Source organism: Chamaea fasciata, unplaced genomic scaffold, assembly GCF_029207755.1.
Source record: "Chamaea fasciata isolate MVZ Bird 193981 ecotype frontalis unplaced genomic scaffold, bChaFas1.0.hap1 SCAF_20, whole genome shotgun sequence".
Taxonomy (NCBI): Eukaryota; Metazoa; Chordata; class Aves; order Passeriformes; family Sylviidae; genus Chamaea; species Chamaea fasciata.
Window position 1 is genome coordinate 7,592,052 of NW_027094105.1, and position 17,396 is coordinate 7,609,447.

Here is a 17,396-nt window from a genome sequence, read left to right on the forward strand (position 1 = left end):
CTGGGGCAAGGAAGGGTCTGCCCTGCCCCTTGGGGCTCCCCTGGGCCCCATCACACTCCCTGTGTCCCCCTGTACCCCAAAACTCTGCCCCAGCAGCTGTGAAATGGGGGCAGAGCTTTCTTCCCCCCCCAGGAATACAGGGAGCTTTAGACCTCAGAGCAGCTTGGCTTTTACAGGACAGTCACAGAACACTGTGGGCTCCAGTGCAGCTTTTTTGGGTGCTAAAATGCTCCTTGCACTGTCCCTGGCTGCCCATCTATTGATACCAGTGATTTAAGGAATCAGGAATGTCACCCAGCACTGACATTTTTTCCCACCTGTTCTCCCGTTGGTTTTGTTCCACAGTGTCCGCTCTTCTCCTCCTTCTCTCTCTCTCTCTCTGGAACAAAGAGCAAACTTTCCCCCAACTTTTAATTTATTTCCTGGAGCCCAGTTGCTGCTGTAACACTGATCACCAACCTGCATCTCCAGGGTGGGTGTGAGGGGTGAGGAGCTCCAGCTCAGCCCCTGAGGTCAGGATTGATGCTCCTGCTGGCAGCAGTACGGTGGGATAAAGCCCACACTGACAGTGGGATGTGGGATTTGCCGTGTCGTGGGCTGGAGTCTGGGGACTGGAGTTGTCCCACCAGGAGGGAAGGAGCTGGAGGGGACAGCCAGAACTGTGCTGGAAGAAACGGGGATGGGACACAAGGGAAATCTCTTGTCCTGGAGCGAGGCAGAGTGAGGGATTCCCATCCTTGGGAAGGGGCAAGGCCCTGTGGGCCCAGTCTGTTCTTGGGGTCAGCCTAGTTCTGACTGAGCTTGGATTTGAGACCTCCCAAATCCTTCCCAAGATCAGTTTGGGACGGACTGTGGCTTTTTGTTCATCAGTGAACAAACAAGGGAAGCTGAGCTCTCTGGAGCCAGTCTGTCCATGTGGGACAGTGCTGGCTGGAGCTGGAGGAGTTTATTTCCCGCTGAACTGCTGTAGTGTGGATGGAGGTACCCAGGTACAGGAGCACCTTGCACCAGTGTGGGGTGCCCTAATTCCTCTCTGCAAACAAATCTGGCTGGGGTGGATGGGTTGGTGGCTCTTGTGCTGTTTTTCCCCTCCTGGAGCAGCTAAAAACCTTTCTAGGGTGTGCTGGGACAGATCTAGGCACCCTCTATGCCAGTGTGCAGGCTGAGACTGCAACAGGAGCCACGATTTCCCCCCTTTGCATAGAAACAAAAACAGAAACAAACCGCAGAAATAGGAGCCAGGGGCTGTGGATGTTGGTCTGTGGTGTTTGTGTGCATTTGTCAGGGTTATTCCTCTGCTATGGGAGCTGTTCTGGGAAAAGGGGCAGGCCTGGACTCAGTTAATGGTGAGGGGCTGGTGCTAATTTTAATTTGCTTGAAAAGCAGATTAAAAGCTCGGGAAGCAAATGTGTGGCTTTATTATTTAGCTCATAATAAAGAGGAAAATGAAAATAAAGGAGATAATGCCTCCAGTTTTGTAGGACAACGGGCTGCTGTCTGCGTTTAGAGGAGAACAAAGTGACAATTTTGTCTTTGCTGGAAATGAGCTGAATGCTGCCCTGTGCCCAAATGTCTGATTCCTCTGGAAAGGTCTTGTCCCTGGGACCTTGTCATGCATAGAAGCTCTTTATTTAGGATCACATACACTAAAGGGACACTGTTGAAAGATTCACTGTCCTCAGATGTGGGATAAAGCCTATTTTGAAGATTTTCTCCTTTTAAAGACAGAGGAGTCGTGGTCACAGGTTAACTTGGTATTTGCTTTCATGCCTTGGAGGGTAGGATATAAACTGGAGTAATATCTGGGTAACATATCCAGGCAAATTAAATTACAAAAAGCAGATGTTGGTTGTGTTTTAAGGACAAGTGTCATTTGTGAGCCCTCTCCTGGCTGGGTGGCAGCTGGTGGCACAGGAGGGATGAGGAGCTGCTGTGGGTCCCCAGGCAGAGCTGCTGTGGCAGATAAAACACTGTTTATAGTCAGCTGACGTTGTTATTTTTCCACCAAAAAAAAAGTCACATTCATTTCGGTTCCATTTCAAGCGCAGGAAGCGACCATTTGCCAAACTGACAGAGGCAAAATCAACAGGGAAAATGAGATTGTTGTTGTTTTTAATCCTTCTGGAGGCTCAGTGCTGGCGGTGGAAGGAGGGTGGGTCGGAAAGGAAACGGCTGGATTCTCAACAGTGTCCTTTTAAAGGTTGATTTGATAGGCTGGACCTCAACTTTTTCTTACAAACAACTAAATAAGGCAATTTCAGAGCTTCTGCTGCCTAGAAATCATACAAGCTGCATATCCTGCCAGGCCAGAGACAACTGGATGTGAGGATCCAACCTTGTACACTATTCCAGTGTAGCTGTTTCAAGGGTTTGGACAAAGGTATGAGAACAGAACCGAAGCCTTTTGTTGTAAAGGTGCAGTATCCCTGAGGTGTTCCCCCCCCTCCCAGCACGGCGAGCAGATGCAATTCTTGCTTGGATAAATGTTTTTTGGTTTTTTTTTTTCTCACCCCAGGCTGACTCTGTTAGTCCTCTCCCCGTGGCATTTTGTGTTTGAGCACAGTGTGGATCTGAGAGACGCAAATTCCCCCACCCGACAGCCAGCGAAAATAAATCAGGCCAAAAGCAGAGTGGCAAAATCAGAGGGGCACGAGCTCAGAAACTCCTGTGCTGGCTTTTGGAGATTGGAGCAGCCGAAATCTCTGCTGCACTGAGCAGCACGAGTGGGTTTGCCCAGCCCTGGAGACACAGGGGAGGAGATACTGCACCTTTAGTCACTGTGTGCCGAGGGCCAGGTGTATTTGAGCAGAAAATGCAAACTTTGTTAAATTCTGAACTGTTTCTACTTGTGGGTATTTTTATCCCATTCTCTCTATTTCTAGACAGTGGAAGCTCTGCCTCTAACCGGGCTGGGGATTCTACTTGGGGCTCAGGACAGGTATGTTGTGAAACTAAAACAAATAAAAAATTGATTCAAACGAACGAACCTCCCAAAAAATCAGAACAACCAAACCCAACCAAAGCCAAACCAAGCACATCCCCTCCCAAACCCGAACCCAACCGAACTGCAGCCAGATGTGTGTGTCTGTCGTGGGCTGTCACCGCTCGCCTTGTAAATGCCTTTTTGTTTTTGTTTTGTTCCTTTCTTTTCTTTTTTCTTTTGTTTTCTTTTTTTTTTTTTTGTTTTTGTTTTTGTTTGCTAATCGCTAGAAACAGATTGAAGTTAAGAAAGGGCCAAGGTGTGAGTGCTGCTGACATGTACAGGTGGAAGCTTTCCTCCCATGAACCCTGCAGCTCTACATGCACCACAGGTAGTTATAAGGAGCAGCCAAATTCTGCACAGCCTGCTGAAATCACCCGGTGTGTGAGTCCATTTTATGTCTGTCAGGGATGGGAAGGAGCTGGTGGTGTTTAAGGGATCTCATGAGCTCTGCTTTAGCACCACCCCAGCTCTGCTGTGCCTGGGGGAAAACGTAGGGAGAGGAGCTGGGGGCTGAGCATGCAAAGCCCACTGACCTCTCAGGTGTGTTGAGGACCAGGAATTGATGCCCAGTGTGTCCATCATCCCTCCAAAACCCCTGCCTTTGGGATGCTCTGAGCACTGCCTTCACTTCCCATCACTTTGTGTCCCCCCTGGGGCTCAGCAGGATCCCCAAACCTGCACTGAGCCTCCTTTCTTTTCCCCCCTTCCTCACCTTTCTGACAGCTTCAAGGGGTTTGAAAAGCTCAGCTGCTTCCCTGCAGAGAGAAATTTTAAAGATTGTTCAGCTCTGGCAGGAAACACAATAGCATTTGGCTTTTTGATTATGTTTTGCTTCTCCCACTCCTTCTACCCTGGAGCCTGAGCTTGGCTGCGAGGGTGTAAATCTGGAACAGTGACAGAGATGCCAGGGATATCGAAACTGAGCCTCTATTCTTCAGGCAGAAATTCCCTCTTTTTGCATAAATTCCTCCCTTTTTTTCCCCCTGAAAAGCTTCAAGGCACCTGATCTCCTCCCTCACCCCGTGGTTAGGGGGTTCTGTCGATCCCTTGGCATGAATCAGGCGTGTGGGTTGTGCACTTCTCTGTGCTGCCCCTGAAATTATCCAGATCCTGCAGTGCTTCTGGAATTAAAAAGAGGGAAAAGAGTGGGAGAGAGGAGTTTACAATCTCAGGGACATCTCTTCAAAGATCAAATGCATGGATTTGACATTTTAAGCATTTGCTCTTGTCCAGCAGCCTCGTGCCCACAGCAGGAGCTTTGCAAGCCGTCCCTTTCCCCAAGATCCCGTCATCCACATGTTCTGGGACGTTTTTGACTTCTTTGATCCCCTCTGAACAGATTTCTCCCTTGGCTTGGCCAGCCTGCTCTGCCCTGGGTTTGCAGCAAGCCAAGAGAGGTTTAACTCAAATTTCTCCTTCCCCCGCTGCCTTTTCTCACTGACATATCGCAGAGAGGCAAGGCCGTGTCAAGAGCTGTAGATCTTTCTTTAGTTTCACGTAAACCATATGTTCCCCAGAGCTGCAATTCTTGTTACCTGTAGCCAGAGCAACCTCCTGGTCCCCAGCCAGGTCCCAGAGTGGACTTCTCAACATTTACTCTGGCACGGGAGGCCGCAGGGGGAAAAGGTCTCGCTCTGACGGCACCGGCTGCCGCTGCCTTGGAGGGGGAGCAGGAGGGGCAGGGCCTTCCTTGCCAAAGCTCCAGGATCCCTGCCTTCCCCCGGAGGTCTGGATGCACCTGGGGAGCACCGGGTGCAAAGGGGGTGTAAAGAACAGGGAGAGTGGGGGGATAGAGCGGGTTGGGGACCTCTTGGTGTCACCTCCACCCACCAGCCTGGCAGGGTGGGAGCTGCCGAGCAGACTTGTGACCCTGATTATTTCCTATAAAAACGTGTGAGTCATATATTGGTTTTGGTGGCAAGCCCTGGCAGGAGTCGCCATGCCCTCCTCTGAGCTGGCCAAACTCAACCACACTGCTCAGCTTGGCGGGGTGGCCACAGTGACGTTCCCTGCCAGCAGCACCCATCCCACGGGACACAAAGTCCAGCTCGCTGCTTTGAGAAGTGCAGCTAAAACCAGAAAAACGACAACAGCAAAGAGTTTGGATGCCCAACTCACGGAGCACCCTGCTGTGTGTGTGTGTTCTCTCTGAGCCCAGGAGTGATGTCCACCTATGCCATGTGTGTCCGCTACGATGGGATCGAAGTGGACGATACCTACTGTGATGCCATGACCCGGCCCGAGCCCATCCATGAGTTCTGTGCTGGGAGAGAGTGCCAGCCAAGGTACAGCCTGCACAGGGTGCTCCTGGGGTCTCCGTGCTTTCTCTGCCCTGGTTGTCCTTGGCGGGAGGGTTGGTGTGGATTTTTGGGGGCAGCAGGGGTGGCCCTTAGCGCCCCCAGCTCTCCTCCCTTCACTCCATCTGGGAAACAGCAAGATTTTCCTCCTGAGTGCTTTAGCTCAAGCTGCCAGGTTAAGACTCCCATAAATCCTGGCAGAGTTGGTGCTCCCAGCAAGTCCAGCAGCGCAGGATCATCCTGCCCTGCCTGGCACATGGGGAATACGTGAGTGAATTGGGTGGAGGGGCCGGGCTTGAAAACCGTGCCACAAACCCAGCCCTGTGATCCCTTCAGCAGCCCAAACACCACTGAGGTTTGCTTGTGTTGGGGCAAGAGCTGGTGCAGAGTGCAACTTGTGCTGGAAGCCCTTTGGAAAGTTTTCCTTCTGATGTGGCTCTTAACCCAAACAGTGACCACAGTCTGGAGCCAGGCTGTCCGGAGCCAGGCTGTCCGCAGCCAGCCTGTCCAGCTCTGGACAACTCCAGTGCTGGTGTGGAGGTTGGGAGGATTGCAGGTCACAGAGGGTTTGGGTAAGACAGATCCGTGTCTGGCAGAGGGAGGGGATTGTCTCACTCTGGTCTGTGCTGGAGCAGCCTCTCCTCCAGTCCTGCATGAAGTTTTGGGTGCCACCACAGGACAAAGTGATAAAGGAAAGCTGTGAAGGTTGTGAAGGGTGTAGAGGGGGCATGCAAAGAGCAACTGAGGTCACTTGGCTTGTTCAGCCTGGAGGAGACTGAGGAGAGATTTCATTGGACCCTACAAGTCCCTCACAAGGGGTCACAGAGGGGCAGCACTGATCTCTCCAATATCAGGACCCAGGGAATGGCTGGAGCTGTGTCAGGGGGGTTTAGGTTGAACATCAGGGAAAGGTCTTCCCCCCCAGAGGGTGCTGGGCACAGCCCAGGCTCCCCAGGGAATGAGCACAGCCCCGAGGCTGCCAGAGCTCCAGGAGTGCTTGGACAATGCTCCCAGGCACAGGGTGGGATTGTTGGGGTGTCTGGGCTGGACTCAATGAGCCCTGTGGGTCCCTTCCACCTCAGGGCATCCTATTCTGTGGCTGTGATGGTGTCAGACTATGGGAGGAGTAAAAGGAGGAGTAAATCCACACCCTGGAATGGTGTGAACAGGGTAAAGCAAGAGTCCAGTGACACCAGGGACCAGGAATGGCTCCTGGAGAGTGCTCAGGTGACTGTGAAGGAGGACAGGTAGGACACGGAGTAGAAGATCTCCTGGAAACTCCCATGTTAGGGCTGAGAGCCAGGACAGGCTGCACCTGAGGCAAGGAAACTGCCGGGAGTGAATGGTGCTGCTGCAGGGAATGCACCCACCCTGAGGGCACCACCGGGGCTGGAATCTCTGTTCCTTGACGTTTTTTAAAAGAAGCATTAGGAGACTTTTTGTGCTTAGATTCTCCCACTAGTCTTTCCTAAAGCTGTCCCTCCTTATGGCTGTGCTGTTCCAGCTTCAGGGGCTTGCCCTGTGAGGGAGTGGAGCTGCTCTGTGATTTACCAGTGACTTCAACTGGGGAGCACTGGGAGCTCATGGGGCAGCCACCAGCACTTGGGCAGACAGGAAGGTGCTTGGGCTGGCAAGGCTTTTCAAAGAAAAAATGTTAATTTTGCATGATCTGGATGGGGAAGACCTCTGTTTCATTTCCCTTCTGAAGTCAGGTGACCCCTCTAAATGACATCTCCAAATGTGTGACATCTCCCTACGGCTGCTTGTTGTGCCTGGAGCCCCGAAATGGGGTGTAAGGCCTGGGGGCAGCCCAGGTGTGGGGCTCTCCTGCCCAGAGAACAGCAGCAGTGGGGACCTGGGGGCTGCCCACATCCAGAGGAGCTGGGAATTCCGATCCATTCCGATTTTTAGCTCGTTCTTTAATTGCTGTAATATTCCTGTACTGTAAAAAATCTGACCTTTTACATTTTTTTCCTTGGATTGCAAGCTGCTGCTCTCTTGTCAGGATAGAGGTGGCAGGGGACAGTAAAGGACAGGCAGTGCTTGGAGCAGATCCCAGCTCCCCCAGCCTGTCACTTGTGCTCAGCAGAGTCAGACTGATGGTGGGACACAAACGTGTGTCCCACCAGGGCTGGGGCAGCTCTGTGTGACATTATCGCTGGCATCTGCAGGAGGATGGACGGCGTGTCCCCTCCGTTCTTCAGCTGAGCAGGCAGAAAGGAGAGGTCAAACACGGGCTGAAATCCTGATAGAGAAATGTGCTGGCAGAGCCTGCGGTGACAAACGCTCGCTTGTCACCGAGGACGCTGGGCCAGGCCCTGCCGTGCCACCCGTCCTCCTGACAAGCTGGTGTCAGCTTCAGGCACGAGCTGGGGTCTGAGGGGTGAGCCCGACATATGTTGGTGCTTCCCATCCCTTGGGAAAAGCTCTCGCGTGTTGGCAGCTCACTCACCGCAGCCCGTCCCCACAGCCCAGGGCAGGCAGGGTTTTCCTGCGGGTGATGCGATGGATTTCTGTGTGGGGCCAGAGTGTTTTTAGCCCCACAAAGTGGCTTCGCACCCTGAGGGTTGACCAGCACCCTCCCAGGAATGGCTTAAAAATAATTAGCAAGACGGCATGAGCAGGTGTGTTTTTCAAAAGCAAAAATGTTTTAATTAAAGAGAAAATAACAAATGATACAAAAGAAGTAAGCCATACACCGAGCAGGAAGGTCCCTTGCACCTGCTAAGACACCCTTAAAACACCTTGACAATCTCCATGCTCTCTCTTAAGTATCCAATGATCTAGGAGGGTTTTTTGGCAGGCTGCCCAATAGAAAATAGAAATATATTTTCCTCGATTTCTTGAGGAACAGCTAAAGAGAGCAACGAGTGCTTCTGTCCTAGCACTAGGCCAATTACGGTGAGGAGAGCATAGACGTTTCTAGTTCGTACTCCTTATAAGTTCAGAGTGAAGCTTAAACTCTTCTCCTAACATGGGAACACCTGCTTGAGTGCGGAGGTGAACTGCAACAGTGCTGGGCTCTGTTCCCTGCCCAGCTGGGAGACGAGCAGGGGCCTGGTGGCCTGGAGCCACACAGCAAAGCAGGACCAGTCTTATTACCTTTCCTAAAACAAGAAGGAAAAGAATTTTCCCACGATCCTCCTAATCTTTAACCAAGAGGTGTATCCCTATAATTAATTAACCGATCCAGCCATCAGGCATGCCTCCTGTGATGCTGTCCATGAGTTCTGTGCTGAGAGAGGGTGCCAGCCACGGTACTGCCTGCACAGGGCACTCCTGGGATCTCTGTGCCTTCTCTGCCCTGGATGTCTGAGGGCTCTTGGGACACAACACAGGAATCTTTGTCTCCAGAGGCTGTGAAATCCCAAACTAATGTCAAAACTAATCAATTTTTTACCACCTGTACTAAACCAACACATATGGGAACGTGTGATAGAGCACATGTAACAGCGCTGGGCTCTGTGTCTCCCTGCCCAGGTGGGAGACGAGCAGCTGGAGCGAGTGCTCACGGACCTGCGGGGAGGGCTACCAGTTCCGCATCGTGCGCTGCTGGAAGATGATCTCGCCGGGCTTCGACAGCTCCGTGTACAGCGACCTGTGCGAGTCCGCCGACATCGCCCGGCCCGACGAGCGCAAGGTCTGCAAGAACCCGGCCTGCGGGCCCCAGTGGGAGATGTCCGAGTGGTCCGAGGTGAGTCCTGCTGGCAGGGTCAGCACCTGTGGGCTTCTCTCCCTTTCCCAATTTATCCCCATCCACAGCCATCCGCTGTAGAAGTGCTGTTACCTTCTCAAAGCGTGTCCCTCAGAAGCCGCTCAGAGCCGCCATTCGCAGTCCGTGCACACACACACACACACACCTCAGCAGAGGAAAGATATTGTTAGAATTCAGGACGGCTCATGCAATGACACTTGGAACTCCGATTTCTTCAGAGGGCGTTATAGCAAAGTTTGTAAAAGACAGATTCTTTTTATGCAGTGTTTGGGTACAATGAATAGGGTTGGTCCTGTAGGGCACCACCTTTTTGTAAACGTCTCTACCAGTAAACCAGTTGGAAAAACAGCAGGTGTCAGGAGGACGGTATCTACAAGATTGTTTTGGGTTCCTCCTTACGATTTCCCAGGCCAGACTGGGAAAGTTCTGTTCTTGGCTTTCCCACAGGCTTCAAGCTTCTGCCTGGAGCCTCAGAATCCATGTTCTGACCACTGTCAGTTCCCACAGAAAGACAGGAAGGGCCTTGTGTGTGATATGTTCCAGCAGAGGATGATATTTATTCCTGCATGCCAAAGGGATCAGGGACAAAAAGACCCCGACCATGTGGTGCTCAGTGGTAAAGAAAGGGTCAGAAACCAATGGTCTGAGGCCACAGGGGCGGTACAAAGGGCAAGGAAAAGAGCAGCAACCTGTAGAGGGGATGGGGGATGAACAGTTGGGGTGGGCAGGGTTAATTGTCCAATGGGGGAAGAAATCCAAGGTAGATTGGCAGTAGTTCTGCAGGGCACCATGAGGGGAGTCCTCTCTTTCAGCCTAGGCAGGGAAACTCTACGGTACATTCTTCCAGAGCAAAGCCTGAAAGTTTCCCTGAGGGGATTTTAGGGTTCCCACAATCCACAGCCATGAGCCTCTCAGGATACACGGGTTGCAGTCACTGCATGTGGATCGATGTGCAGCAATGTTTTTCCCCCTAAAATGAAGCCCTGGCTCCTGTTTAGGATGAGAGGCCACTGCCATTGGTCACTCACAAATGAATTACATCCCTATAAAAGTCCCTTCCTCACCTCCAATTCCTCTGCACCACATGCAGGATGAAACCTTTCCCTGGCTGTGCCTTAAGCCAGTCCCTGAAGCCACTGGGAGATGGTTTGGGGAGGCACAAGTACTGCCCCTGTTCCAGCTCACTGGTTTGCTTGGGAAAACCTGTGGGGAGGGTTTGTGGCCCCGAACCCCTTTCCAAGCACAGACAGTGCTCCAGCACATCCCTTACAAACACAAATTCTTGGAAACAACCCAACCAGCGCTGCTTCCTTGGGGTGCCTCTTCCCAAATCAAGCACAGACCTCATCTAAGCAAGAGCAGATGAGCTCTGAGCCGAGCTGTCCCTGGGTGCCAACCTGCCCCATGGTTTGCATCATGAGGAATATGACTCTTCCTCCTGGGAAGCTCCCAAAAACTCTTCTTAGTCATAATTTAAACGTCTCCATTCCCCTGCAAGCTGGTGTGCATCATTTCCCTGGAGCTGGCGGAGGGGCTGGTGCATTCCCTGGTGGTGCAGGATGTTTTGACTTTCCCAGCTGGTAGAGAGGAGCTCCCTGAGCACGTGCTGGAGCGTTATTTAGTCCAGCGTAGCAAACCGGAGTGGTTTATTTTACAGAAATCTGTATTCTCCTCCAGCATTTGTCAGGGACAGATTGCTTGAGACAGTGCTGGAGTAGATTGTTCTTAGCCAGCAGCAAAGCTAATCTCCTTTGGATCCCATCAGAGGTGGGGTGCCAAGTTGGCTGGGGAAATAGGCATTAAAAAAAAGCACATTTCAGGGCTCTGAGGATTAACATCTCGGCACGCTGCGTCTGGGCCCTGTGCTGTTGACACTTTTCCCTGCTTTACGTTATGCATGGAGCAAATGTAATGTGTATGTGAGACTGTAGTAACTCAAATCCAGTTCTAAATAATGTCACTGGGCTGCGCGGTGCCAAATTTATCCGCAGCATAAAAATCTCAGTTGTGCAGTCAGGGGTGAAAACATTCTCCAAAGAGGTGGAAAGGAGCTGGCTGTTCCTGGGAAGGAGGCGAGGGAGATCTCACCCTGTCTCCAAGTGACAGCTAAAACTGCTCAGCTCCGAGCCGGCATTCCTGGAGCCTTGGGTTTCCCCCCTTTGGCATCACCTGTTGGAGAGCACAGCTCCAGGGCAGGATGCAGCCTTCCTGCTGAAGCTGTCCAGTGGGTTTGGGGGAATCATTCGTGCATTTTCCGTGCGTGCATTGAGAGTTTTATGTTAAAACATGGAGGGGAACACCCCACCCCCAAAGGTGCCGTGCTGGGGGCCGCGGTGACACCGTGTCCCTGTCCCCTCCCGGCAGTGCTCGGCTCGCTGCGGGGAGCGCAGCGTGGTCACCAGGGACATCCGCTGCTCGGAGGAGGAGAAGCTCTGCGATGCCAGCGCCCGGCCCCTGGCCGAGAAGAACTGCACGGGGCCACCGTGTGACCGGCAGTGGACAGTGTCCGACTGGGGACCGGTGAGAGCCCGCGGTGGCCGCTTGTCCCTGGCGCTGGGGGGTTCGGGGTGGGGCTCATCATGCCTGGCAGGTCCCAGCTCCAACGAGCCGGCAGGCAGCCTGTGCTGGGAGCTGGCCTCCAAATAATTCCACTGCTTTGTCTCTCCCGTGTCACCTCTGCCAGCGCTGTCACCCTGAGTGGCCCTGACCGGCCACCCTGGCTCGGCCACTGGGGCTGATCCGTCGTCCCAGTGGATGCTGTTGCTTCCCCCTGGGCTCCTGCCTTGTGGGGGATGTGGTACAGCAGGGGTTAAACCCTGAGAGACCTGGCTGGGAGCCTTAGTGGGTGTCAAAATCCTCTTGTCTGTCTGCTGCGCAGCATTCCTTGGCAATGCTCATGCTCCATGCCCAGAAATTGAACCTTTTAACTCTTTTTCCTTTTTTATTATTTCCCCCTTTCTCCCTTTCTCTTTTTCCCCTTCACTTTTCTCTTTCCTCTTTTCCTCTCTTTCCCTATTTTTCTTTCCTCCTTATTTTCTATTCTCTTTTGCTCTCTCTTTTCCTTTTTCCCCACCCCCCACCCCGGACTTTTTCCCTTCCTGCACAATTCTGCTCCAGAGACCCCCTCCATCCCAAGCTATTTTTACCCAGGTTTTTGATACATTCGCATCAGCTAAAAATAAGTAGTTTCCATGGCAGCAGCAGCGCTAGGAAACACCGAGAGTCTCTGCAAGAGCGACCAGGGAAGCGCCGGGGAGCACCGGGGGCTGAATATTTGCAGCCACTTTTTGGTCCCCTTTGCCTTGGCCTCTTTGGGGGCCACCCCGGGGTTCCCTGGTGTGGTGGTTCCCCTTTTACCAGCCCTGAGAGATGCTGGGTGTTGGGCCTGTGGCCCTGGCACAGAGAAATTGTGGATGTCCCATCCATCTTTGAGCGTCCTGTGGGATTTGTAACTATCTCGTTATCCGACTAGTCTGCTGCAAGTGTCCAAGGCTGGGTTGGATGGGGCTTGGAGCAACCTGGGATAGCGGAAGGTGTCCCTGCCCATGGCAGAGGGTTGGAACAAGGTGATTTTTAAGGTCCCTCCCGACCCAAACCAGTCTGTGATTTCCTGATGGCTGAATCTCAGTCGGCCGAAGGAAGGATCTGCCGATCTTCCCCGTGGCTGTTTTAAGCCAAGCCCCCAAAACCCCCCTGAGATTTGGGGCAGGCGGGTTTTGGGGATGCAGCTGAGCCCTGCGGGGGCTCTGTCCCTGCAGTGGGATGGGTGAGGGCTGGAGCCCCTGGCGCTGAGTGCCCGCTGTGGTTGCAGTGCAGCGGCGGCTGCGGGCAGGGCAGGATGATCCGGCACGTGTACTGCAAAACCAGCGACGGGCGCGTGGTGCCCGAGTCCCAGTGCAACCTGGACACCAAGCCCCTGGCCATCCACCCCTGCGGGGACAAGAACTGCCCCTCGCACTGGCTGGCACAGGACTGGGAGCGGGTAAGTGGTGCCCAAACCCCCGTGCTTTGGGGTGCCCTCAGAGGGGTCGGGACGGGGGGTGCGTGTGCAGGTCTCAGGTGGCCCTGCTCATCACCCCGCAGTGCAACACCACGTGTGGCCGGGGAGTGAAGAAGAGGATCGTGCTCTGCCTGGAGATTGTCAATGGCAAGATCAAGACCCGCAACGCCGCCGATTGTGACGTGGCCAAGAAGCCCGTGGAGGAGAGCACGTGCTTCGAGAGGCCCTGCTTCAAGTGGTACACCACGCCCTGGTCTGAGGTGAGCGGGGAGGGAGCCCCAAGGGTGTGCTGCCCTGCTGTCGTGAGAGATCAAGGCACAGAAAGCTCTCAAAACCTTGTGCCTGCAGGCTCTGGGTTTGAAATGAACACAGGGTTTGACTTGAGGCCGTGGATAAGGCTTCCAGACTTGGAGACCTGTAGCGAGAATGTGGGTTTGTAGTTTAAGAAGAAGCATGTTAAGTTAGACAGTAGAAGGGTTTGAAGTATGGGGTTTAGACACAGAACTAGTTATAAAGCTAAATAAGAAGTTTGAGGTGTAGTAATGTAGAATTGGGTGTCATTATAGGATTGGGTAAAAAAGTCTGTATTGCAGCAAGAACATGTAAGACAATTTAATTAGCGACTGGTGTGAGGACATAAACTTTGTGGCAGGAGTTTATTGGCTAATTAACCTTTAAAAGACCTTGTAAACTGTGGTCTTGTGACCACTGACCACGGACTACTGACCTCTATCTTATGCTGTGAAGACGTTCTCACTCCTTGATGAGGCTGCAGCAATAAATCATGGTTTAAAATGCCTCTCAGTGGTTCCGTGTCTCTCAATAATCCCGATACGTTGTAATAAATAAGCAGACAGGACTCAGTTTTCTCATGCAGAAAGGCCAATTCTTTATTCACAAAGCTCATATTTCTAAGAAATATCAGAAGGCACTGTGTTAAAACTTAATTGGTCAGCAATACAGTGAAACTCAGTTCCTTGGTCAGGGAGGGCTATGGTACATGTCTATCAGATTTTGTCTCTCTAGATATGTTTACATATTTTCTTCACTGATTCTCATGGGGCAGACTTATTGTTTATGCAGGTGCAAACTTATTTTTCTCTCTAAGAAAAAGCTGTTGTGTTCATTCTTACAATTTTTCTTTATGGGAACTTACATCTAGCTTTAGCTAGAGTTAGCAGAGCATTAACCATATTTTGTAAGGCTTTTCTTTTATAATATCTCTACCTGTCTGCAACACTGCCCCATCCCTTTGCACCAAGGGTCATGCTGCCTGCAGAACCCCCTAGGAGATGGGTGAGTGTCTGCAGGACATGGTCCCTGAGGGAACACCCCGCGTGTTTTAGCTGCACTGGCAGCTCAGGGCAGAGATCCTGCCCTGCCGTGGTGCAGCTGGGGCTGTCTGTGCTCAGGGAGAACAGGACTGAGAGGGGCTGTTTGGGGTCAGCTGTAGCTTTTTTTTTTCCCCCCCTTATTTTTTTTCCCTGGTGCCTGGAAGTGTGGATGGGAGTGTGCATGGAGCCCACAGGGTGGCCACCCCGGGGATGCAGAATTTGGGGATGCTGTGATGGGATGCTCCATCACCCTGCACAACCCAAAAGGCAGACAGGGTTCAGTGGCCAAGAGTCCAAGTGATTGTGGGCTTCCTGGATGCAGCCTCCCTGATTTGAGCTCCAGGAGCCTCATTTTTAGTCTTGGAAAGCCTATAATTAGCCAAAGCAGCCCTGCTGTAATCCCAGCTCCAAAGGGCAGCAGGCAGTGAGGGCTGGGCCCAGCCGTGGCTCCACAACCCCCCCATGGATGCACAGAGACCCCACAACCCCACTCCTGGTGCTCTGGAGGGTTCTGTGGTCACCCATGTCCTACAGAGCATCACCTGGACTGGGCCAGCTCATTTGTGGTCCCTTGGGAAGGGCAGCAGGAGGAGGGAGAATGCCAGTGCCAGGGGATGGGACCACATCCACCTGCCCCTGGGCAGAAGGTGATGATGCTGGCAGCAAAGACAGAGCAAGGGGACAGCGGTGTGGCCCTGAGATGTGACATTCTCCTCCTGCCCCAACCTCTCCAACGAACAGATTGTGGCTCAGCACAGTCCCCTGGGATGGCAGGGTCTTGCCTCAGCCCCTCTCTCTGTCCTCCAGTGCACAAAAACCTGTGGGATCGGCGTGAGGATGCGGGACGTGAAGTGCTACCAAGGCAAGGACATCGTGCGGGGCTGTGACCCGCTGGTGAAGCCGGTGGGCAAACAGACCTGTGACCTGCAGCCCTGCCCCACAGAGCCCCCAGGTGAGCCCCACAGCCTCGATTTTCCATGGATCCCTCTAAGCAGCACCACCAGCATCTTATCACTGCCCCCATTTGGGTAATCATCCCTGGGAGGATGGACGGGGACAGGTCTCCCTCTGTGTCCGAGTAATGGGGGGCTGTGCACTGGCTCTTTCTGGAGATAAATTAACAGGAGAGCTCAGAAGAATCATGCTCTGACCTGCAGATAAAAGGGGCCTTTGGAGAGCTGATCTGGGTGCTGCTTCTGTCAGATTCCAGCTAGAGCCAAAGAAGTTCTGTCTGTGCCATTATTTTAATGATTTTTGGTCTTCGGGTGTCCTGTGGGATTTGTAACTATCTCGTTATCTGACTCGTCTGCTGGCTCAGAGTCCCTGTGATCTTTAGCAGACACGTGGTTCTAATCTTTTAATAGGATTTGGGAATAAGGACAGTGTGGGAGAAAAGCATGAAAATGGGAGACAGATTTGGGGCCAGCTCCTGGCTCAGCTCTGGGTGCTCTTGGCTGTCCATTCCTTTGGGATCTGGGATGGGGCACAGAGCCTGGGGGTTGCCTCGTGGCCACCTTGCCCTGGGAGCAGCCTGGTTTCATGCATCCTGTGGATTTTAAGCAATATATATATATTTAAGTATAAATCCTATGGGTTTGAAGCAAAATATTACACTGAAAGGAGTTGGGATAATGCTGAAGCAGCCTCTGGCCTCATCCCTTTTCTCCAGCATCTCACTTGGCCCTAACTCTGGATGTGACACTGCTGGATTCCCATTCCCTTTCTCAAACAGCCTCTTAGGGATAGGAACTGTGAATCCCTACCAGGGGAAGCCCTTGACTTGGGGACAACTCCGTGCCTTGGTGGCTCCAGCAGTGCAAAGACATTGAGCATCAGAGCTGGGACCAAATGAGACTCCCCAAGCCTGGCCAGGCGTGAAGGAACAGATCAACCTGCTCATGCCTTTGCCCAGGTTGACATTGATGTTTATGAATGATAATTATGAATGGGATTTATGGAGAAGCTCCATGGTGTTTTCCAGGGGTTTTCAGAGATCTGGCAGCCGCGGCTGGGATGATGTTGTTGCTCATCCCGTGTAGTTTAGGGCTGTGTAGGGGAGGGAAATGAGCTCATGAGCTCACGATTGTTTATTTTCTATGTCTTTTCCATGCCATGCCTTGTGTTTTCTGTCCCCCAGACGACAGCTGCCAGGACCAGGCAGGAACCAACTGTGCCTTGGCCATCAAGGTGAACCTGTGCAGCCACTGGTACTACAGCAAAGCCTGCTGCCGCTCCTGCCGCGCGCCCCACTCCTAGGGCCAGGCCCCTAACCCCTGCCTGCCTCGGCCAGGGCTCCACCTTCCACTTAGCCACACATCCCCACACACCGCTGACAAGGATTTTGGCCTGGCTTTCATGTCCCCACCGAAGCAGAACTCCTCTCCTGATCCCGAGCGGAGGGATGGACGTTGGGAGCCCTCCCGGGATCAGAGCTGTACATAAAGTCGTGTATATTTGATTCCCCCCCCCAAAAAAACCCTCCAGCTACACCCAAGGTTCTTGTCCTTTGGTTTCCTCCCTCGGTGCAAGGTTGGGGTTGGCGTGGGGAAGGTGTGAACTCTGGGAAGTGCAAGTTTCCCCTCACAAAATGGCATTGGTGCCTCTCTCCTGATTTTATCCCGAGACCTGCGTGCTCTCGTTAACTGAATTAACGTGGTGGGAAGCTGATCCTCGTTTGTTAAATGAACTCAAGCCCCCTTTTCTTTTTTTTTGTAATATGTAGGTGTATACTTTTTCAGAGAATTTTATCTTATAATCAAATGTTAGTTTCATAGTCCTTACAACCCCGCCCCGATGCTGACATATTGTATATAATATGGAAACATAACTGCACTTTATATCACAAAAAAGACGTGCTCTTTTTTTAATATATTTGTTTACAGACAGTGAACTTTATCCATATAATCATTAATTTGTACTCATATGTATATTTTAATAAAGTTGTCATATTTATGGTGGTATTTTGCTTTATTCTCCAGTTTGTAGTGGAGTGTTGGGAACGCCGGGATTGGGGCTGGGGATTTGCTGGTGCCCAGGGGAGGCAGAGCAGCTTGAAATCAGGAGCATC

The 17,396-nt window shown here is 52.3% G+C and overlaps 1 protein-coding gene across 5 annotated transcripts in view; it reads left to right on the forward strand.

Moving 5' to 3' along the window:
• Positions 1-17,277, forward strand: part of ADAMTSL2 (ADAMTS like 2) — a 29,352-nt gene extending 12,075 nt beyond the window's left edge. For 4 of the 5 annotated variants that reach the window (XM_066201154.1, XM_066201155.1, XM_066201157.1 and 1 more), the window contains 8 exons: positions 3,211-3,311; positions 5,142-5,268; positions 8,761-8,974; positions 11,360-11,515; positions 12,807-12,977; positions 13,079-13,255; positions 15,137-15,281; positions 16,467-17,277. In XM_066201154.1, coding sequence (XP_066057251.1) covers positions 3,211-3,311; positions 5,142-5,268; positions 8,761-8,974; positions 11,360-11,515; positions 12,807-12,977; positions 13,079-13,255; positions 15,137-15,281; positions 16,467-16,585 — 1,210 coding nt within the window. In that variant the 3' untranslated portion in view covers positions 16,586-17,277. Of the gene's footprint in view, positions 1-3,210; positions 3,312-5,141; positions 5,269-8,760; positions 8,975-11,359; positions 11,516-12,806; positions 12,978-13,078; positions 13,256-15,136; positions 15,282-16,466 lie in introns of those variants that run through there. The other variant, XM_066201158.1, reaches the window with a different exon arrangement.
• Positions 17,278-17,396: the final 119 nt, after the last annotated feature.